The sequence below is a fragment of the Pinus tabuliformis genome, chromosome 6 (genome assembly GCF_031772625.1).
Source record: "Pinus tabuliformis cultivar Carrire ecotype Pingquan chromosome 6, CPIR1, whole genome shotgun sequence".
NCBI classification, from domain to species: domain Eukaryota; kingdom Viridiplantae; phylum Streptophyta; class Pinopsida; order Pinales; family Pinaceae; genus Pinus; species Pinus tabuliformis.
The window spans coordinates 2095495865-2095509175 of NC_142292.1; the positions used below are offsets into that span (position 1 = coordinate 2095495865).

The window sequence follows — 13311 nt, forward strand, 5'->3', positions numbered from 1 at the left end:
AACCCGACAAAATCCTTTCTATCGGTCTTTAAATTTATCGCATCCGCCCTATAATCACATCGGGTCCGCCTATCACTATCGCAAATCGCATTGGCCCTATTATCAGGGACAGTTGATCACCAATTTAATCATGGCCGTCGATCCGATCCCGCGATCCCACGGTCCAGATCGCATCGCGTCGCTTCGGGGCATTTTCCTTTGTATTTTAGTTTTCATGCCGAAATGCGCCAATACAAAGAAACTCGACATATTTCGGATCTGAAAATTTATTGCGCCGCACATATAAAATCCATCGTGTTTGGCGTTATCACCCCTTTTACATCGATGCGAGGCGACATTGCGATGCGATATATCGCAATTACAAGTCTCATTGGCCCGAGGATTCGTCCTTTGCCTCGTGGCATCGCCGACGCCGATCCGCCAATATCGGCGATCGCAATATTGCTCGGCCCGGGGTCCCGCCATCGAACACAAGCCTATCTCCGACCCAATATATCGGAGATCAGTGATCGAGGGGGGGGGGTCTCTTCCGCATCTGTTTAAGTCCTCCGCTCACCCTTCTAATGCGATTTGCCTCTATAAGGTGTTTTTGCCATTTTTTTAAGATTTTGCCTATTTTTGCAAAGGAAAAAGGGCAATGCCTTTTTGTGATAACTTCTGCATCCTAAGTCTGTTTTTGCCCGTTCAAGTTGCAGTAGATTCAGAATGAAAAGATCTCTGCAATGGGGCTATTTCCAGGAACTTCCTTGGACTTTCATTTCCTCACTTAGACTTGGGAGTCTATTCAAAATCCATTTTTGATCATTTACCTGGGAAATTGGCAAAATGTGAAAATTATTATGTAAAAACAAGAATGCCACAAAAAGACAAGAAGATGACAAGTTTTAAGAATGGGTATGTATTGAAATATTCGAGATGAAATTATGGCATTTGTGGTTGTGGCTTGGGTTTTTCAACCCGTCGGTTGAAAGTGAAACCTATTAAAAATACACTGGCACAACCACATTAGTAAATGCCATAAGCTTCGATCAATGCCATTTTAGAAACTTTTAAAAGCTAATAGAGTATATCAGTGTATATACCCCACATTTAGTAATGTGGTTGTGATAGTTGGCAATTGACGTGTGTGGGGAGGATTTGTAGAACATGGTTGAGTAAGGTAGACTAATGTGGTCAAGTTATGGTTGAGGCTTATGGTCAACATATAATCGACTACGACTGACCTTTGTTGCCCATATTCAATTAATATTGATTACAATCGATTGTGATTGACTATGATATCCCGTGGTTGTCCATGTTGACAATGTGGGACTACGGTCAACCCATTTTGACCATGGTTGACCATATTTATCTATGATAGACTATGGTTGACCATGTTAACAATTGATGGACGTGGTTGACCATGGAGACAATGGTTGATCATGTTTAACAACTTTGACCATTGTTTCCCGTGTTGAACATGGTCGAGCATTGGGTTGATCATGGCAATTTATGGTTTACTAGGGTGACTAGGGTTACTAATAACGACCATGGTCATTTAAGCTCTATTTTTGTTGATTATGACGCAAAATGGTAAACCATGGTTGGCTAACGCTGCCCATGATTGACTATGATTGACCATGGTTGTCTATGGCTGACCATAGTGACCATGTTCTACCATTTTGAGCATGGTTGAGCATGGGTTGACCATCAGGACTATGGTTTTCCATGGGTGACCATGATGGTTATGTGGTGTAGGGTAACTACCCGGCATATAATAATCTTAGCAAACTGATGCCAGGGTAACACCGCACCTACCCTCGGTATGCATTTTACAAATATGCATCCGCGACTGTCCCAGGTGTCTGACTCGATGATGGAGTCAAACCTTCAGACCATAAATGGTCAAGTGGCCCTCTTATAAGTTCCTTTTTATCGGAACTTCAATCACCCCACCAGACCTCCTATCTGTCTTTATACAGTCTCAAACCTTTATAACCCACAATCCATATATATATAACCTTCCCTCTTCTAACTTTTGTTATATATGGTTTTACGTATAAAACCTTCTATCACGCTAATTCCCTTATAATTCAATTACAAGGGAAAACCCTGCAAAAACATACCTTTCAACCTTTCGTACAACCTCTACACATTCCCCGAGGTTTAACCTCATCACAATCGGCCTTCGCATATTTCCACAATCTTTACACATATACACCATCCCTTCTCTGACTCGAGTCTCCTCTTATCATAGTGATGACACATGCTTTTGTGTTAAAAGGCCCGCACCATATAACTATCGGAATATTAATCAATTGGGAATACAAAGGAATTCCCGCTCCAACCGCATACGCCATATTTTCATTACAACCACGACTATAATATCGTCGGGTCTATTCACCACTGTTCCTGCACTATTTCTCCGATCTCCGCCAGCTTCGATGCCCGATCGCCGATATGCCCTGATGCCGATCGCTGATATATCGCTATCGGTGATATCGCAACAGTCACACGTCGCTTACCCTTGGCACCTCTAATTGCCAATATGCGATTAAATCGTGACTGTTGATCTGTTCACGATCCAACGGTCCACGATTAATCGCTACTCGCTCTTATTCCGATAACTTTACAACGACTCCCACTGATGCGATTGATTCTCAGTCGTTGATCTAACTGATCCAACGGTTGCTGAGTGTCGAACTTCACTTCTTCGCTCGTCCTCTTTTACTTGGTTTTCTGCGTTTTCTTTATTTCCTCTGTGTATTCCAAGTTTCTTTAAGGTTCTGCCTTACGCCCTTTCGTTGCTCGCTCTTCCTCCTGGGCTTAACTCCTTTAGCGAATTCTTGCTTCGCAATTTCACCCCAAATCTCCACTCTGGTCTTCGATTGGATCCAATGATCCTTTGTGGTTCCTCTGTCAGTATTACGCCTAAGCGTACTTCAGAACTCTACCTGCACACTATCACAGAACCTACGAGTTCAACACAGTAATTCGAACATTCATGAAATACTCTTCAATACTCTGACATAGTCAGGAACCAACATCTGCGTATATTAATATAAAAGCAAAGATTACATCCTAGACACTTCGGTCTCATGCACACGCAGGCCTAATTCTCCTCATTAATGGCCTCTTCTTTGCCGTTAGGCTTACATATGTTTTTGTAGAAACTGGGATTGGATTACTATGAAGGACGTGATCCCATCCTTTAACAAAAGCCTAAAGCTCGCTACATGCATACATATATGTGGCAGACTTATCCACTCTAACTTTTTCTCTGTTTTAAAACAGAAAAGCTCCCTGTTTTGCTCAATGGTCCACATGTATTCTCCCTTTTATGCTTAAAATCTCTCCCTTGCTTCTAGGATCATGGAACTACTCATGTTTTCATTTATTTGTTTTGAGAGCATCTAATTAAATCACACTTAAGGCCTAAATGTTTCACTAATTTGATACTTAGGAAAACTATTTCCTAAAATGCATGACCCCCAATGTCTACTATTTACAATGATTTTCCTTGGGCTGGATGCTCCCGCATCAGACTCGCAAGGTAGAAAGTATTCATGATCTCCTGATCATGTGTCTTATGATCACGATCTTCCCGGATCCTACACTTCGTTATGTAACTTTCCAGATGCTTTGTTCCCTTATTGCTGCTGCATTTTTATTGTCTTTTCCTCCATTTTCTTCTTCCTGTCAATCAGGTTCAACTTCTGATTGATCTTGCTTGTTGTTGTTACCATTTTCCTCCATTTGAATTGCTTCATCATCTGCTGCCATATTTCTTCAATTTTTATGTCCAGCACATCTTTGAGTTGGTCCATCTTCTGCTTCTTACTTTTGTCTGCTTCTCTTTGTTTCGGGTTACTGTTGCTGTCTTCTATGCTGACTTTTCTTTTACTTGCTTCATTCTTTGGTTTACTTGCTCTTGCTTTACTTGCTGCCATTTTTGTTGCCTCCCTATCATCCTTGCCCTCTTTCATGATTGTTCAGCATTTTCTCCAGCAATTTAACATCTTTGTTCCATGGACTGAATTCTTCCATGAAGTCTTCTTCTTTCATCTTTACTTGGCTACTCACCTGTGCCAAATCTCCTCTGGCAATTGCAACAAAACCTGCATTTACAAAACACTTGTTAAAATTAAAGACATGAGGCCTTGGTGCCTCTTCTTTGTTTGGCAAGATTTCAGTTCGTCTCCTTTGCATTCCCGATGAATGATGCTCCTAGATTCTTCTCAACAACTAGAGGGCTCTGTCTGGGATTCCCTTTCTCTCCACTACTCTTTCTGCTTGTCACTAAAGTTCACAACAAACTAATGGAGGCGCATATTTCTTGAGGTGACATTAAAGGTATAATCTTCTTTGAATTTGTTCAAGTTTCACATCTCCTTTTTGTTGGTGATGTCCTCATATGCCTATAAGGCACTCAAAGGAACATTTATGCATTGGAAATTATTCTTGACACCTATAAATCCATTGGTATGTTAATTAAAACTAAGAAATCCGCTCTGATCTGCCACGAAATCTCGGGCTCGTTATGGCTCTTGTCTATTCATACATTCCAATTCCCCATTAAATTGCTAGAGGAGGGTCTCAAAGATCTTCGGTTCTACTTAAAACACAATAAATACAGAAAGGTTAACTGGTAATGGCTCATTAAGAAAGGCAAAGCTCGAATTTTGGTTTGGACTCATCGTCTCCTTTCTCGCGGTGGCGGCGCGGTTCTCTTAGAGTATGTTTTAGAAAACATTCTTGTCTATTGACTATCTATATCCTATGTTCTTAAGGGCATCCTTAATTGTATTCATTGAATTAGTTACATCTTCCTATGGAAAAGATCTAGACCACAGCTTAGCATGGCTCTTGTTAAGTGGCCCAGACTTACTGCACCAAAAGAGATAAATGGTTGGGGTCTCAAAAATTCCTTTCTCTTTGCCAAGGCCCTGGCTAGTAGGATCTTGTGAAGGATTTTAACAGGTAAATCAATATGGACACAAGTAACTGTAAGTAAATGTTTCAATGGTCTTTCTATAATAGAATGGACCTGCCTTCGAAACAAATCTTCAGAATGATTAACTGTTTGGAAAGCGTTGGTAGCTTCATTTCCATATGATTGGGAAATGGATAGCTTGGAAAATTGGTAATGAAACACAAATCTGAATCGACAAGGACCTGTGGTATGGAGCCAATGAAGACTATTTTCTAGCTCCCCCCTTATTATAAAGGTTAATGGCAACAAACATTTTCCACTTATTTGATGTTGCAATACAATCTCCTCAAGTTTGTGGCATAACAGGATGGAAATCAGCCCAACGCTTAAGATTCCAAGGTGATCTTGCAGTGGAATGGGATCGATATATACACTTGCTCTACCATAATTTCATCTCTCTCAAGCTAAATATCCTGGATTCACTTTGTTGTTCTAGAAATCCTATGTCTGGAGATTTCACAACTAAGCTAGGATACAAGGCATGAATTGAAGATGTTTTTGAGGGTCCTAAACAATGGTGGTGGAAAGCCATATTGAAACTCAATGCTCCTTTAAAATCCAAAGTATCAACCAAGTTAGTAATCAACAACAAACTAGTCACCTGGGAAGCACTCTCCTCTCGTGGATGGCGGTGTCCAAGCTGATGTACGCTATGCAAATCTCAGATAGAGTCCGCACTTCACCTTTTCGTCAAATGTTCCTTTGTTTCTCAGGTATATACTTTGATTCACACATAATTTCCTCCTAAAGCTCATTGGAATTCCCCTTCTCTTGAAGGCAGCATTAGAAAAGGGCTACTAGACAAATGAGTGCGCTCTTTGACTAATTTGCATTGCTTTCTATTAGATAGTATTTGGTGTGCTTGTAATTTCTAGACTATTCCAAAAGAAAGAGATTTCTTGTGATATATGTTCCGTGAGAATCATTTCATTTGCAAAGGAATTCAAGTCTGATAAGAAAACTACGTCTCAGCGCGCTACACAAATTCAATATCTTGACTATGATATCCCTTGGGGATATTTTGATGGCACGAGTCAAGGAGATCCTCCTCACTGCAGCGTTGGTGTTGTCATTTATTTTAATCAAACACATTTTCTATACAACACATACTTGCCAAGCAGAGGCTCCAACAATAACGTTGCATCTATTGGGCTTTATCTTCTTCTTGAAATAGAAAACATGAAAAACATCTGTAGGCTTCAAGTTCTCGATGACTCCAGGTTGGTCATCAACTGGGCCAACGGAAGGGCCACTGTTCAAAACACAGGATTTGAACACATTCGACAAGATATTCAACATTTAACATCCACTTTTGAGTGGATTACTTTCAACCATATTTTGTGAGAACTAAACATGGAAGCATATGCCCTCTCCAAAGAAGCACTGGATATATGAATACAACATTAGGAAAGAAATCAATGCTAGGGGGTTCTAGTTGTAACTCCTCCGCTCAAGTTACCTTCCTTTCTTGCATTTTGTTGTCTGGTTTTTTGTACATATCCCCCATCTTTGACAAAGATTTTAGAGGATCTAAAGAAGACATGAGATAGAAAAAAAAAAAAAAGGATGTAAAGGAAAAGGAGGTTTTTTGAAAATAGGGATGCAAATGGAAGGATGAATCTTCTTACCAAGTCCTCCGAGGATAACACATTTAATGGGACTGAAATGTACATATTATTATATACATGAATATGTAAGTTTTTTTTTTTCTTTGAAAAAAATATCAATTTGTTAAAATTAATGCTATATTAAATTGGTTGTAGTTATATATGTATGGTCCACCATTAGGAAACTTTGTGAATCATAATTTAAAGATATTAATCACAATTAATTAATTAATTGAAGTCAACCATTATGAACATATTTAAACATGAAACATAATTTAAACATATTAATCATAATTAGTTAAAGCCAACTATTATCAATACATAACCTATAAATAATATAACCATAAACTAAACAATATATAAATTATATTAAGGTCTATTTTATTAATAAATATATTACATAGAGTATTAAATTGTACTAAAAATATCTTTGTCATCTTTATACACACACACACCTCGCTTTAGTTGTCCGTGATAATAATGTATATTTCTCAAGTTTTTTCGATGCAACTCATCTATGTTTCTCTTTGTGACAATGAATTTCAAATAAATATTCACCCTTTCACAAATGTTAGATCGCGCGCTGGAGATGGTTCTCTCCTGCCCCCGCCTCTGAAGCCCTGCTCGTCCCCGCCGAGCCTTGGCAGCCCTGCTGCCGGGCTTGCTGGCCCTTCCGAGCTCCCTCCGCTGCGCCCCTCTGCTTTCCTGGGCCTCCTGCCCGTTTTTTGCGTTTGGCTCGCCCTGTGGTAGCCCCCCGTCGCTGCTCTTTTTTTCTGGGCCTCCTGCCCTCTCCCTCTCGCTTTTGCCTGAGCCCTCTTTTCAATGGATCCTCAAGATCCATCCCAGCCCGATTTTGAGAAAGCCTTCGCTTCTCTCGTCCCCGAAGATAATGCTGAGCGGATTCGACCTTCTGCCTCCAAATTTATCAAAAAGCTTGATGAAATCCCAGAAATTCCTCTTCCTCTCTCTCTTCCAAGGAGATCTGCTGTAGCCCTAGCTGAGCGCGGTTTGGTTGGCCAGTTCACGGGCCTTTGGCCCTCCCCTCGAGCTGTACAACGATGGGTGGAAAGAAATTGGAACGCCATGGTCCAAGGGAAAATTGCCATAAGGTTCTGCGGCAGAGGATTCTATACATTCCTTTTTGAATCAATAGATGATCGCAATCTTATATTCAGGAATGGGCCATATTTTATGGATTCAAGAGGTCTTTATCTCAATCGTTGGACCCCGGGCTTTGATCCTGAAATGGATGTTCCCAATGCTGTCCCTGTTTGGGTTCGTCTTCCACATCTGCCGCTTCACTGCTGGGCCGATGAAACTGTACGAGCAATAGGAAATGCTATAGGTAAATATGTGGACAGATCTGAACCAAAGGAAAATATGTATGCATGCGCGAGGATTTGTGTGGAGGTAGACTTGGGCAAAGGTCTTCCAGAGGCAGTCAAACTCAGAGTGGATCAGTGGACGCATATTCAGCAGGTGGACTATGAACAACTCCCCTTCAAGTGTAAGGTATGTCACGAGTATGGTCATTTTGCGAATAGGTGCCCTAAATCTAAACCAGAAATCAATAATACTATGTCTGAAACTCAAGAGGAAGAATGGGAAGTAGTAAGGAAAAAAAAGAAGTCCAACCCTCCCCCCGAGTCCAAAGAACCTCTCTCCGGAACCCATCTCTCCTCCCCTGTCTTCCCCTCATCCTCCAACCCCTTTAGATCTCTTGCATCAGAGGAACCTCCTTCACCCCCCCCTTCCCCCATAGGCCCCAGAACCTCCCCCTCCTCCCCCCACTGTGCTTCCCCTCCACACTCTGCTGATAGGAGCTTATCCAAAAATAAATCGAAAGTGACCAATGATGGCCCTCATTCTGAACAGCCAGTATTGACCCGCATTGAGCCCCCCTTGGTCTCTTCGAATCCAGCTCAGTCAGTTCCCGGACTGCAGCCTATAAGAACTACCAGAAGTTCCTCCAAAGATCTTGGTGCATCCGGTGACATCTACAAGAAATCTGGGCCAGGCAGAAAATCAGCCAAGCAGCACCGGGAAGAAAGTTCGCAAAAGGACATAGCTCTAGGGATTCAAACCCCTATGGACTCCTTCATTACAGGTTCCCAAGAGAAAGATACAGCAACCAAAGAACTTGAGAGGCGAGCACCTCCTCGATCGAATGTCTTATGATGAAGCTTTTATCTTGGAATAGCAGGGGTATGGGGCACCCCTCCAAAACAGCGGCCCTAAGAGATATTCTTCATTCAGAAAGCCCTGAAATCGTTTTACTTCAGGAAACCAAACAAAATCAGAATGATATGCAGACAATCATTGAATCACAAAAATCCTTCATAGGGATCAGTAGTAATTCCAGAGGAGCCTCTGGAGGAATCACCACTATGTGGAAAAAGCAGCATTGGAATTGTGCATCTTCAGTCATCAACTCAAATTGGATCAGGACCAACCTCGTCAACAAAGAAGAAAACTGTGATATTATCATTTATAATATCTATATCCCCAACCATTTTCGGGAAAAGGAACAATGCTGGAAGGAATTGAAGCAGGAAATAGATAAGGAGCAGAATACAAATCTTATCCTTGCGGGAGATCTCAATTTAATTCTCCACGCGAACGAGAAAAAGGGGGGTGCCTTCACCCCAGATCCTTTTAGAAGGCAGCTAGAAACCATCATGGCGGAAGTCGAATTGCTGGACATTATACCAAAGAATAGAAAATACACGTGGAACAATAGACGTCTGGGACCAGGTAACATTATGGAAAGGCTGGACAGAATCTTGATCAATGTTTCTCTTCTTTCCTATTTTGCTGCAGGTCATACCAAAATTCTAAGCGCTACAGCTTCAGATCATTCTCCCATCCTTCTAACGTTGGACGCACATGCCAACCTGGGACCAATCCCTTTCAGATACAATCCATTATGGAAAGAAAGCCCTGAGGCTGAATCTATTATAGCAGAAACATGGAAGAAACATGTTGAAGGATCCCCAAATTATATTTGGGAAACTAAAATTCGAAACATAAGGAAAGCACTTAAGGATTGGGCAAAAACTAGCTACCAAGAACCAGAAAAAATCAAAGGAAAATTGCAGCAGAGTTTGGAAGAGATACAAAAAAAAATAGAAGAACAAGGACTCACTAATCAGCTCAAAGACAAGGAATGGGAAGTGCAGGAACAACTCACTCAAATTAAGAGAGCAGAAGAAGTCAAATGGAGGCTTAAGTCGCGAGAAATATGGTTAAAAGAAGGGGACAAAAATACAGCATACTTCCACAAGCAGGCCACTGTAAAAAAATCAAGAAACATTGTAACCGCTATCATTGATAGTCAAGGCAGCAGGCATGACGATCAGGAATCTATCAAAAGGGCAGCCTTCCATCACTACAAGAACCTACTCACTGAAAATCAAGACGCTAGAGACTACACGGCCTTTCTCCAACACCTTCCAAGGAAAATCTCGGCTGAAGAAAATGAAAGGATGAATAGAGAAATAACTGAGGAAGAGGTTAAAAAAGCTATCTGGACTCTTCAACCAGACAAATCTCCAGGGCCAGATGGCTTCTCAATTAATTTTTACAGAGACCACTGGCATTTGATAAAAAAAGATCTGGTAAAGATGATTAAAGGAATACAAAGAAAAAAGAAAATGGGGGGGTTCACTAATTCAACAAATCTAGCCCTCATCCCCAAGGAATCCAGGCCCACCTCCTTTTCCAGGTTCAGACCTATTTCCTTGTGCAACACTTCTTATAAGATCTTTGCAAAAATCATAGCTGCTAGACTTCAACCTGTGCTTCCTTCTATCATATCTGAAAATCAGGGCGGCTTCATGGCTAACCGGCAGATTCATGACTCCATCTCCTTGGTTCAAGAAGCTATCCATTCTAGTACCTCCAGACAAGAGAAAGGTTTCGTTCTCAAGCTAGATCTAGCCAACGCATTCGACCGAGTCAGACACTCCTTCTTGTACGCTGTCATGGGAAAAATGGGCTTCAACTCTGAATTCATAAGCACCATCGCTGCATGCATCACTGGCCCTTGGATCTCGCCTCTCATCAATGGCCGCCCCTGTGAATACTTTCAATCCACAAGAGGTCTAAGGCAAGGATGCCCTCTCTCACCCTATCTTTTCATCATGATGGCGGAATCCTTCAGCAGCAACCTTGATTACAATCGAAGAGTAGGCCTCATCTCGGGCATCAAGTATGGGAATGGAGTTAAAAATATCAATCATTCACAATTCGCTGACGATACTTTGCTAATTGGCGGGGCCTCCACCACAATAGCAAGGCGCTTCAAATCTATTCTTGACCAATTTATGGAGTGCTCTGGAGGAGAAGTCAACCTTCAGAAAAGCTGCATCTATGGATGGAACATCTCTAATCAAACAGCTCACAACATTGCCAATATATTTGGAGTAGCCTACAAAGAAACCTGGGACCACTTCACATATCTAGGGATGCCAGTTACTTTGGGCGTCCTTAAAGCATCTACCTGGAGTGAAGTAATTGACAAAGTCAAAAGAAAGGTGCAGCAATGGGGAACTCAATGGCTCAACCCAGCGGGTAGATTAATCTTGCTTAAATCAGGTATTTCCTCCTTACCATTATACCGCTTCACTCTTTATCAAGCTCCAGCTTCTTTCCACAACAAGTTAGAAATTGCTCTCCGTAATTTTTTATGGCAAGGAGGGAAACAAGATAAAAATAGATTCAATTTGGTCAATTGGAGAAATGTAATCCAATCTCCAGATAGAGGTGGATTGGGAATCAGAATGCCTAAATTACTGAATCTTGCCTTTGGGATTAAAATGGCTTGGAGACTCATCAGTGAACCTAAAGCCTGGTGGAAACAGGTTCTTGAATGCAAGTATCTTTCAGACAGCAGGCAAAGATTACTTGAATCTGATATTCCAGCAAGGGACTCCACTAAAATATGGCAACTTTGTAAGAAAGCAATTCCCATTCTTGTCCAAAATACTTCAAAAATTCCAGGGGATGGGAGCAGCATTAATTATGCCACTGATAAAATTATGGGTTTTCAACCTATAAATTCTGTAGAAGAAGCCATTCCCATTATTATTTATCTGCATAGTAAGGGCATCCAGAGGCTGGATCAAATCTCAAAATGGGACGAGGAGAGCGGAGCTTGGCTTAGCTGGGAATTTCCGGTCATTCCTCCACACTTGGACTCTAGCTTGCAAGCCCTCATTAAAAATCTCCAAAATAGAGCTCCTATTAAAAAAGGAGCTCTAGATGGGCTCAGATGGGACCCCACGGGCTCAGGGTATACCATTAAATCTGGCTATCAATTCATCTGCAATAGCACTTATCAAGCTCCGGTTTGGAATCAATGGCGAATAATCTGGAAATCTGAGGCCATCCCAAAGGTCAAATTCTTCATCTGGCTGTTGCTTAAAGGGAAAATTCTCACCTCGGAAAATTTAAAAAAAAGAGGGATATATGGTCCCTCAATCTGTCCTAACTGCTGCTCTGAGGAGGAAACCATCCACCATCTTTTTCTTGAATGTGCCTTTGCGAAGAGATGCTGGACTATTATGGCCAAACTTGGCAATATAAACTGGCAGCCCCAGCAAAACATTGCTGAGACAATACATTATTGGAGAAGGAATTGCCCCTGGAAAGATAAGCGGAGCAAGATTGTCAAAAGAACCTGGGACATCATCCCACACAACCTTCTCTGGAAAATCTGGCTCACTAGAAACAAGAAAATTTTTCAAAACCAAGAAGGCAATGTTAGAATAACATGTAGCAGTGCTCACCTTCTAGCGCAGGAAACGATAGTAGTCAAATGCTCAGGCATCATTAAAATTACTGATTACACTACTGAGGAAAGGATCATGATCAGTCATATTCTAGATAGTACAGGCCATCATCATAATATTCAGAGAAGGAGCGCGAATCCTAACCACAAGATCAAACAATGGGAAATAAGGCTCTCATCTCAGGAATTCAAGAGATGGATGACGAGCAATAACTGTCCAATTTTACTCTTTGACGGGGCCTCTAAGTCCAATCCAGGACCAGCAGGAGCAGGAGGAGTTATTCTAGATGAGAAAGGAGAAGAAATAAGTAGCTATGAATGGAGTTTAGGAGTCAAAACTAACAATATTGCGGAGGCTCTTGCTCTGTTCCAAGGTTTGATGCAACTTCAAAAAAGGGGTATCAAAAAGGCAATCGTGCTAGGAGACTCTTCGATTGTCATCGGATATATGAATCATCACAGGCCGTCATCAAATAGCAGCCTCCAACAACACCTCTGCCGCATCAATCTCCTCACCGATTACTTCAGTACAATTCGGTTCTATCATATTCTGCGCACACACAATGGGGCAGCGGACAGTCATGCTAATAAAGCCGTCGGATATCGAGAGGGAACCCTAAGGCACAATCAGCAATCCTTCTTCCAGCCTCTGCCATGAATCTAGTGAAATCTGACAATCCCCAAGCGCGCAATCCCAACAAGCGTGCGGGGGGTATGGTGACTACAGTTTTCGGGCACACGAAAAGCCCAATCAATCAGCTTCAGAATACGATCAGCAATCCATTGGTAATCCCAAGCAAAACTCATAAACGAAGAGGACTGACCAAGGATCTCACTGCCTCAGACAATCGTCCCAGAAATCCCACAAAATACTTTAACTCTGCAGAGAATCGGTCTTCTGAAAAGAATTCAGGATGCCGCAGTCGGATTCAATCTTTAAA

At 41.6% G+C, this 13311-nt stretch overlaps 1 protein-coding gene across 1 annotated transcript; it reads left to right on the forward strand.

Moving 5' to 3' along the window:
- The first annotated feature begins 8786 nt into the window (after positions 1–8786).
- Positions 8787–13028, forward strand: LOC149267619 (uncharacterized). The gene is made up of 2 exons (XM_089412874.1): positions 8787–11175; positions 11338–13028. Exons 1-2 carry the CDS (start codon positions 8787–8789, stop codon positions 13026–13028), a joined length of 4080 nt encoding a protein of 1359 aa, XP_089269000.1.
- The last annotated feature ends 283 nt before the right edge of the window (positions 13029–13311 follow it).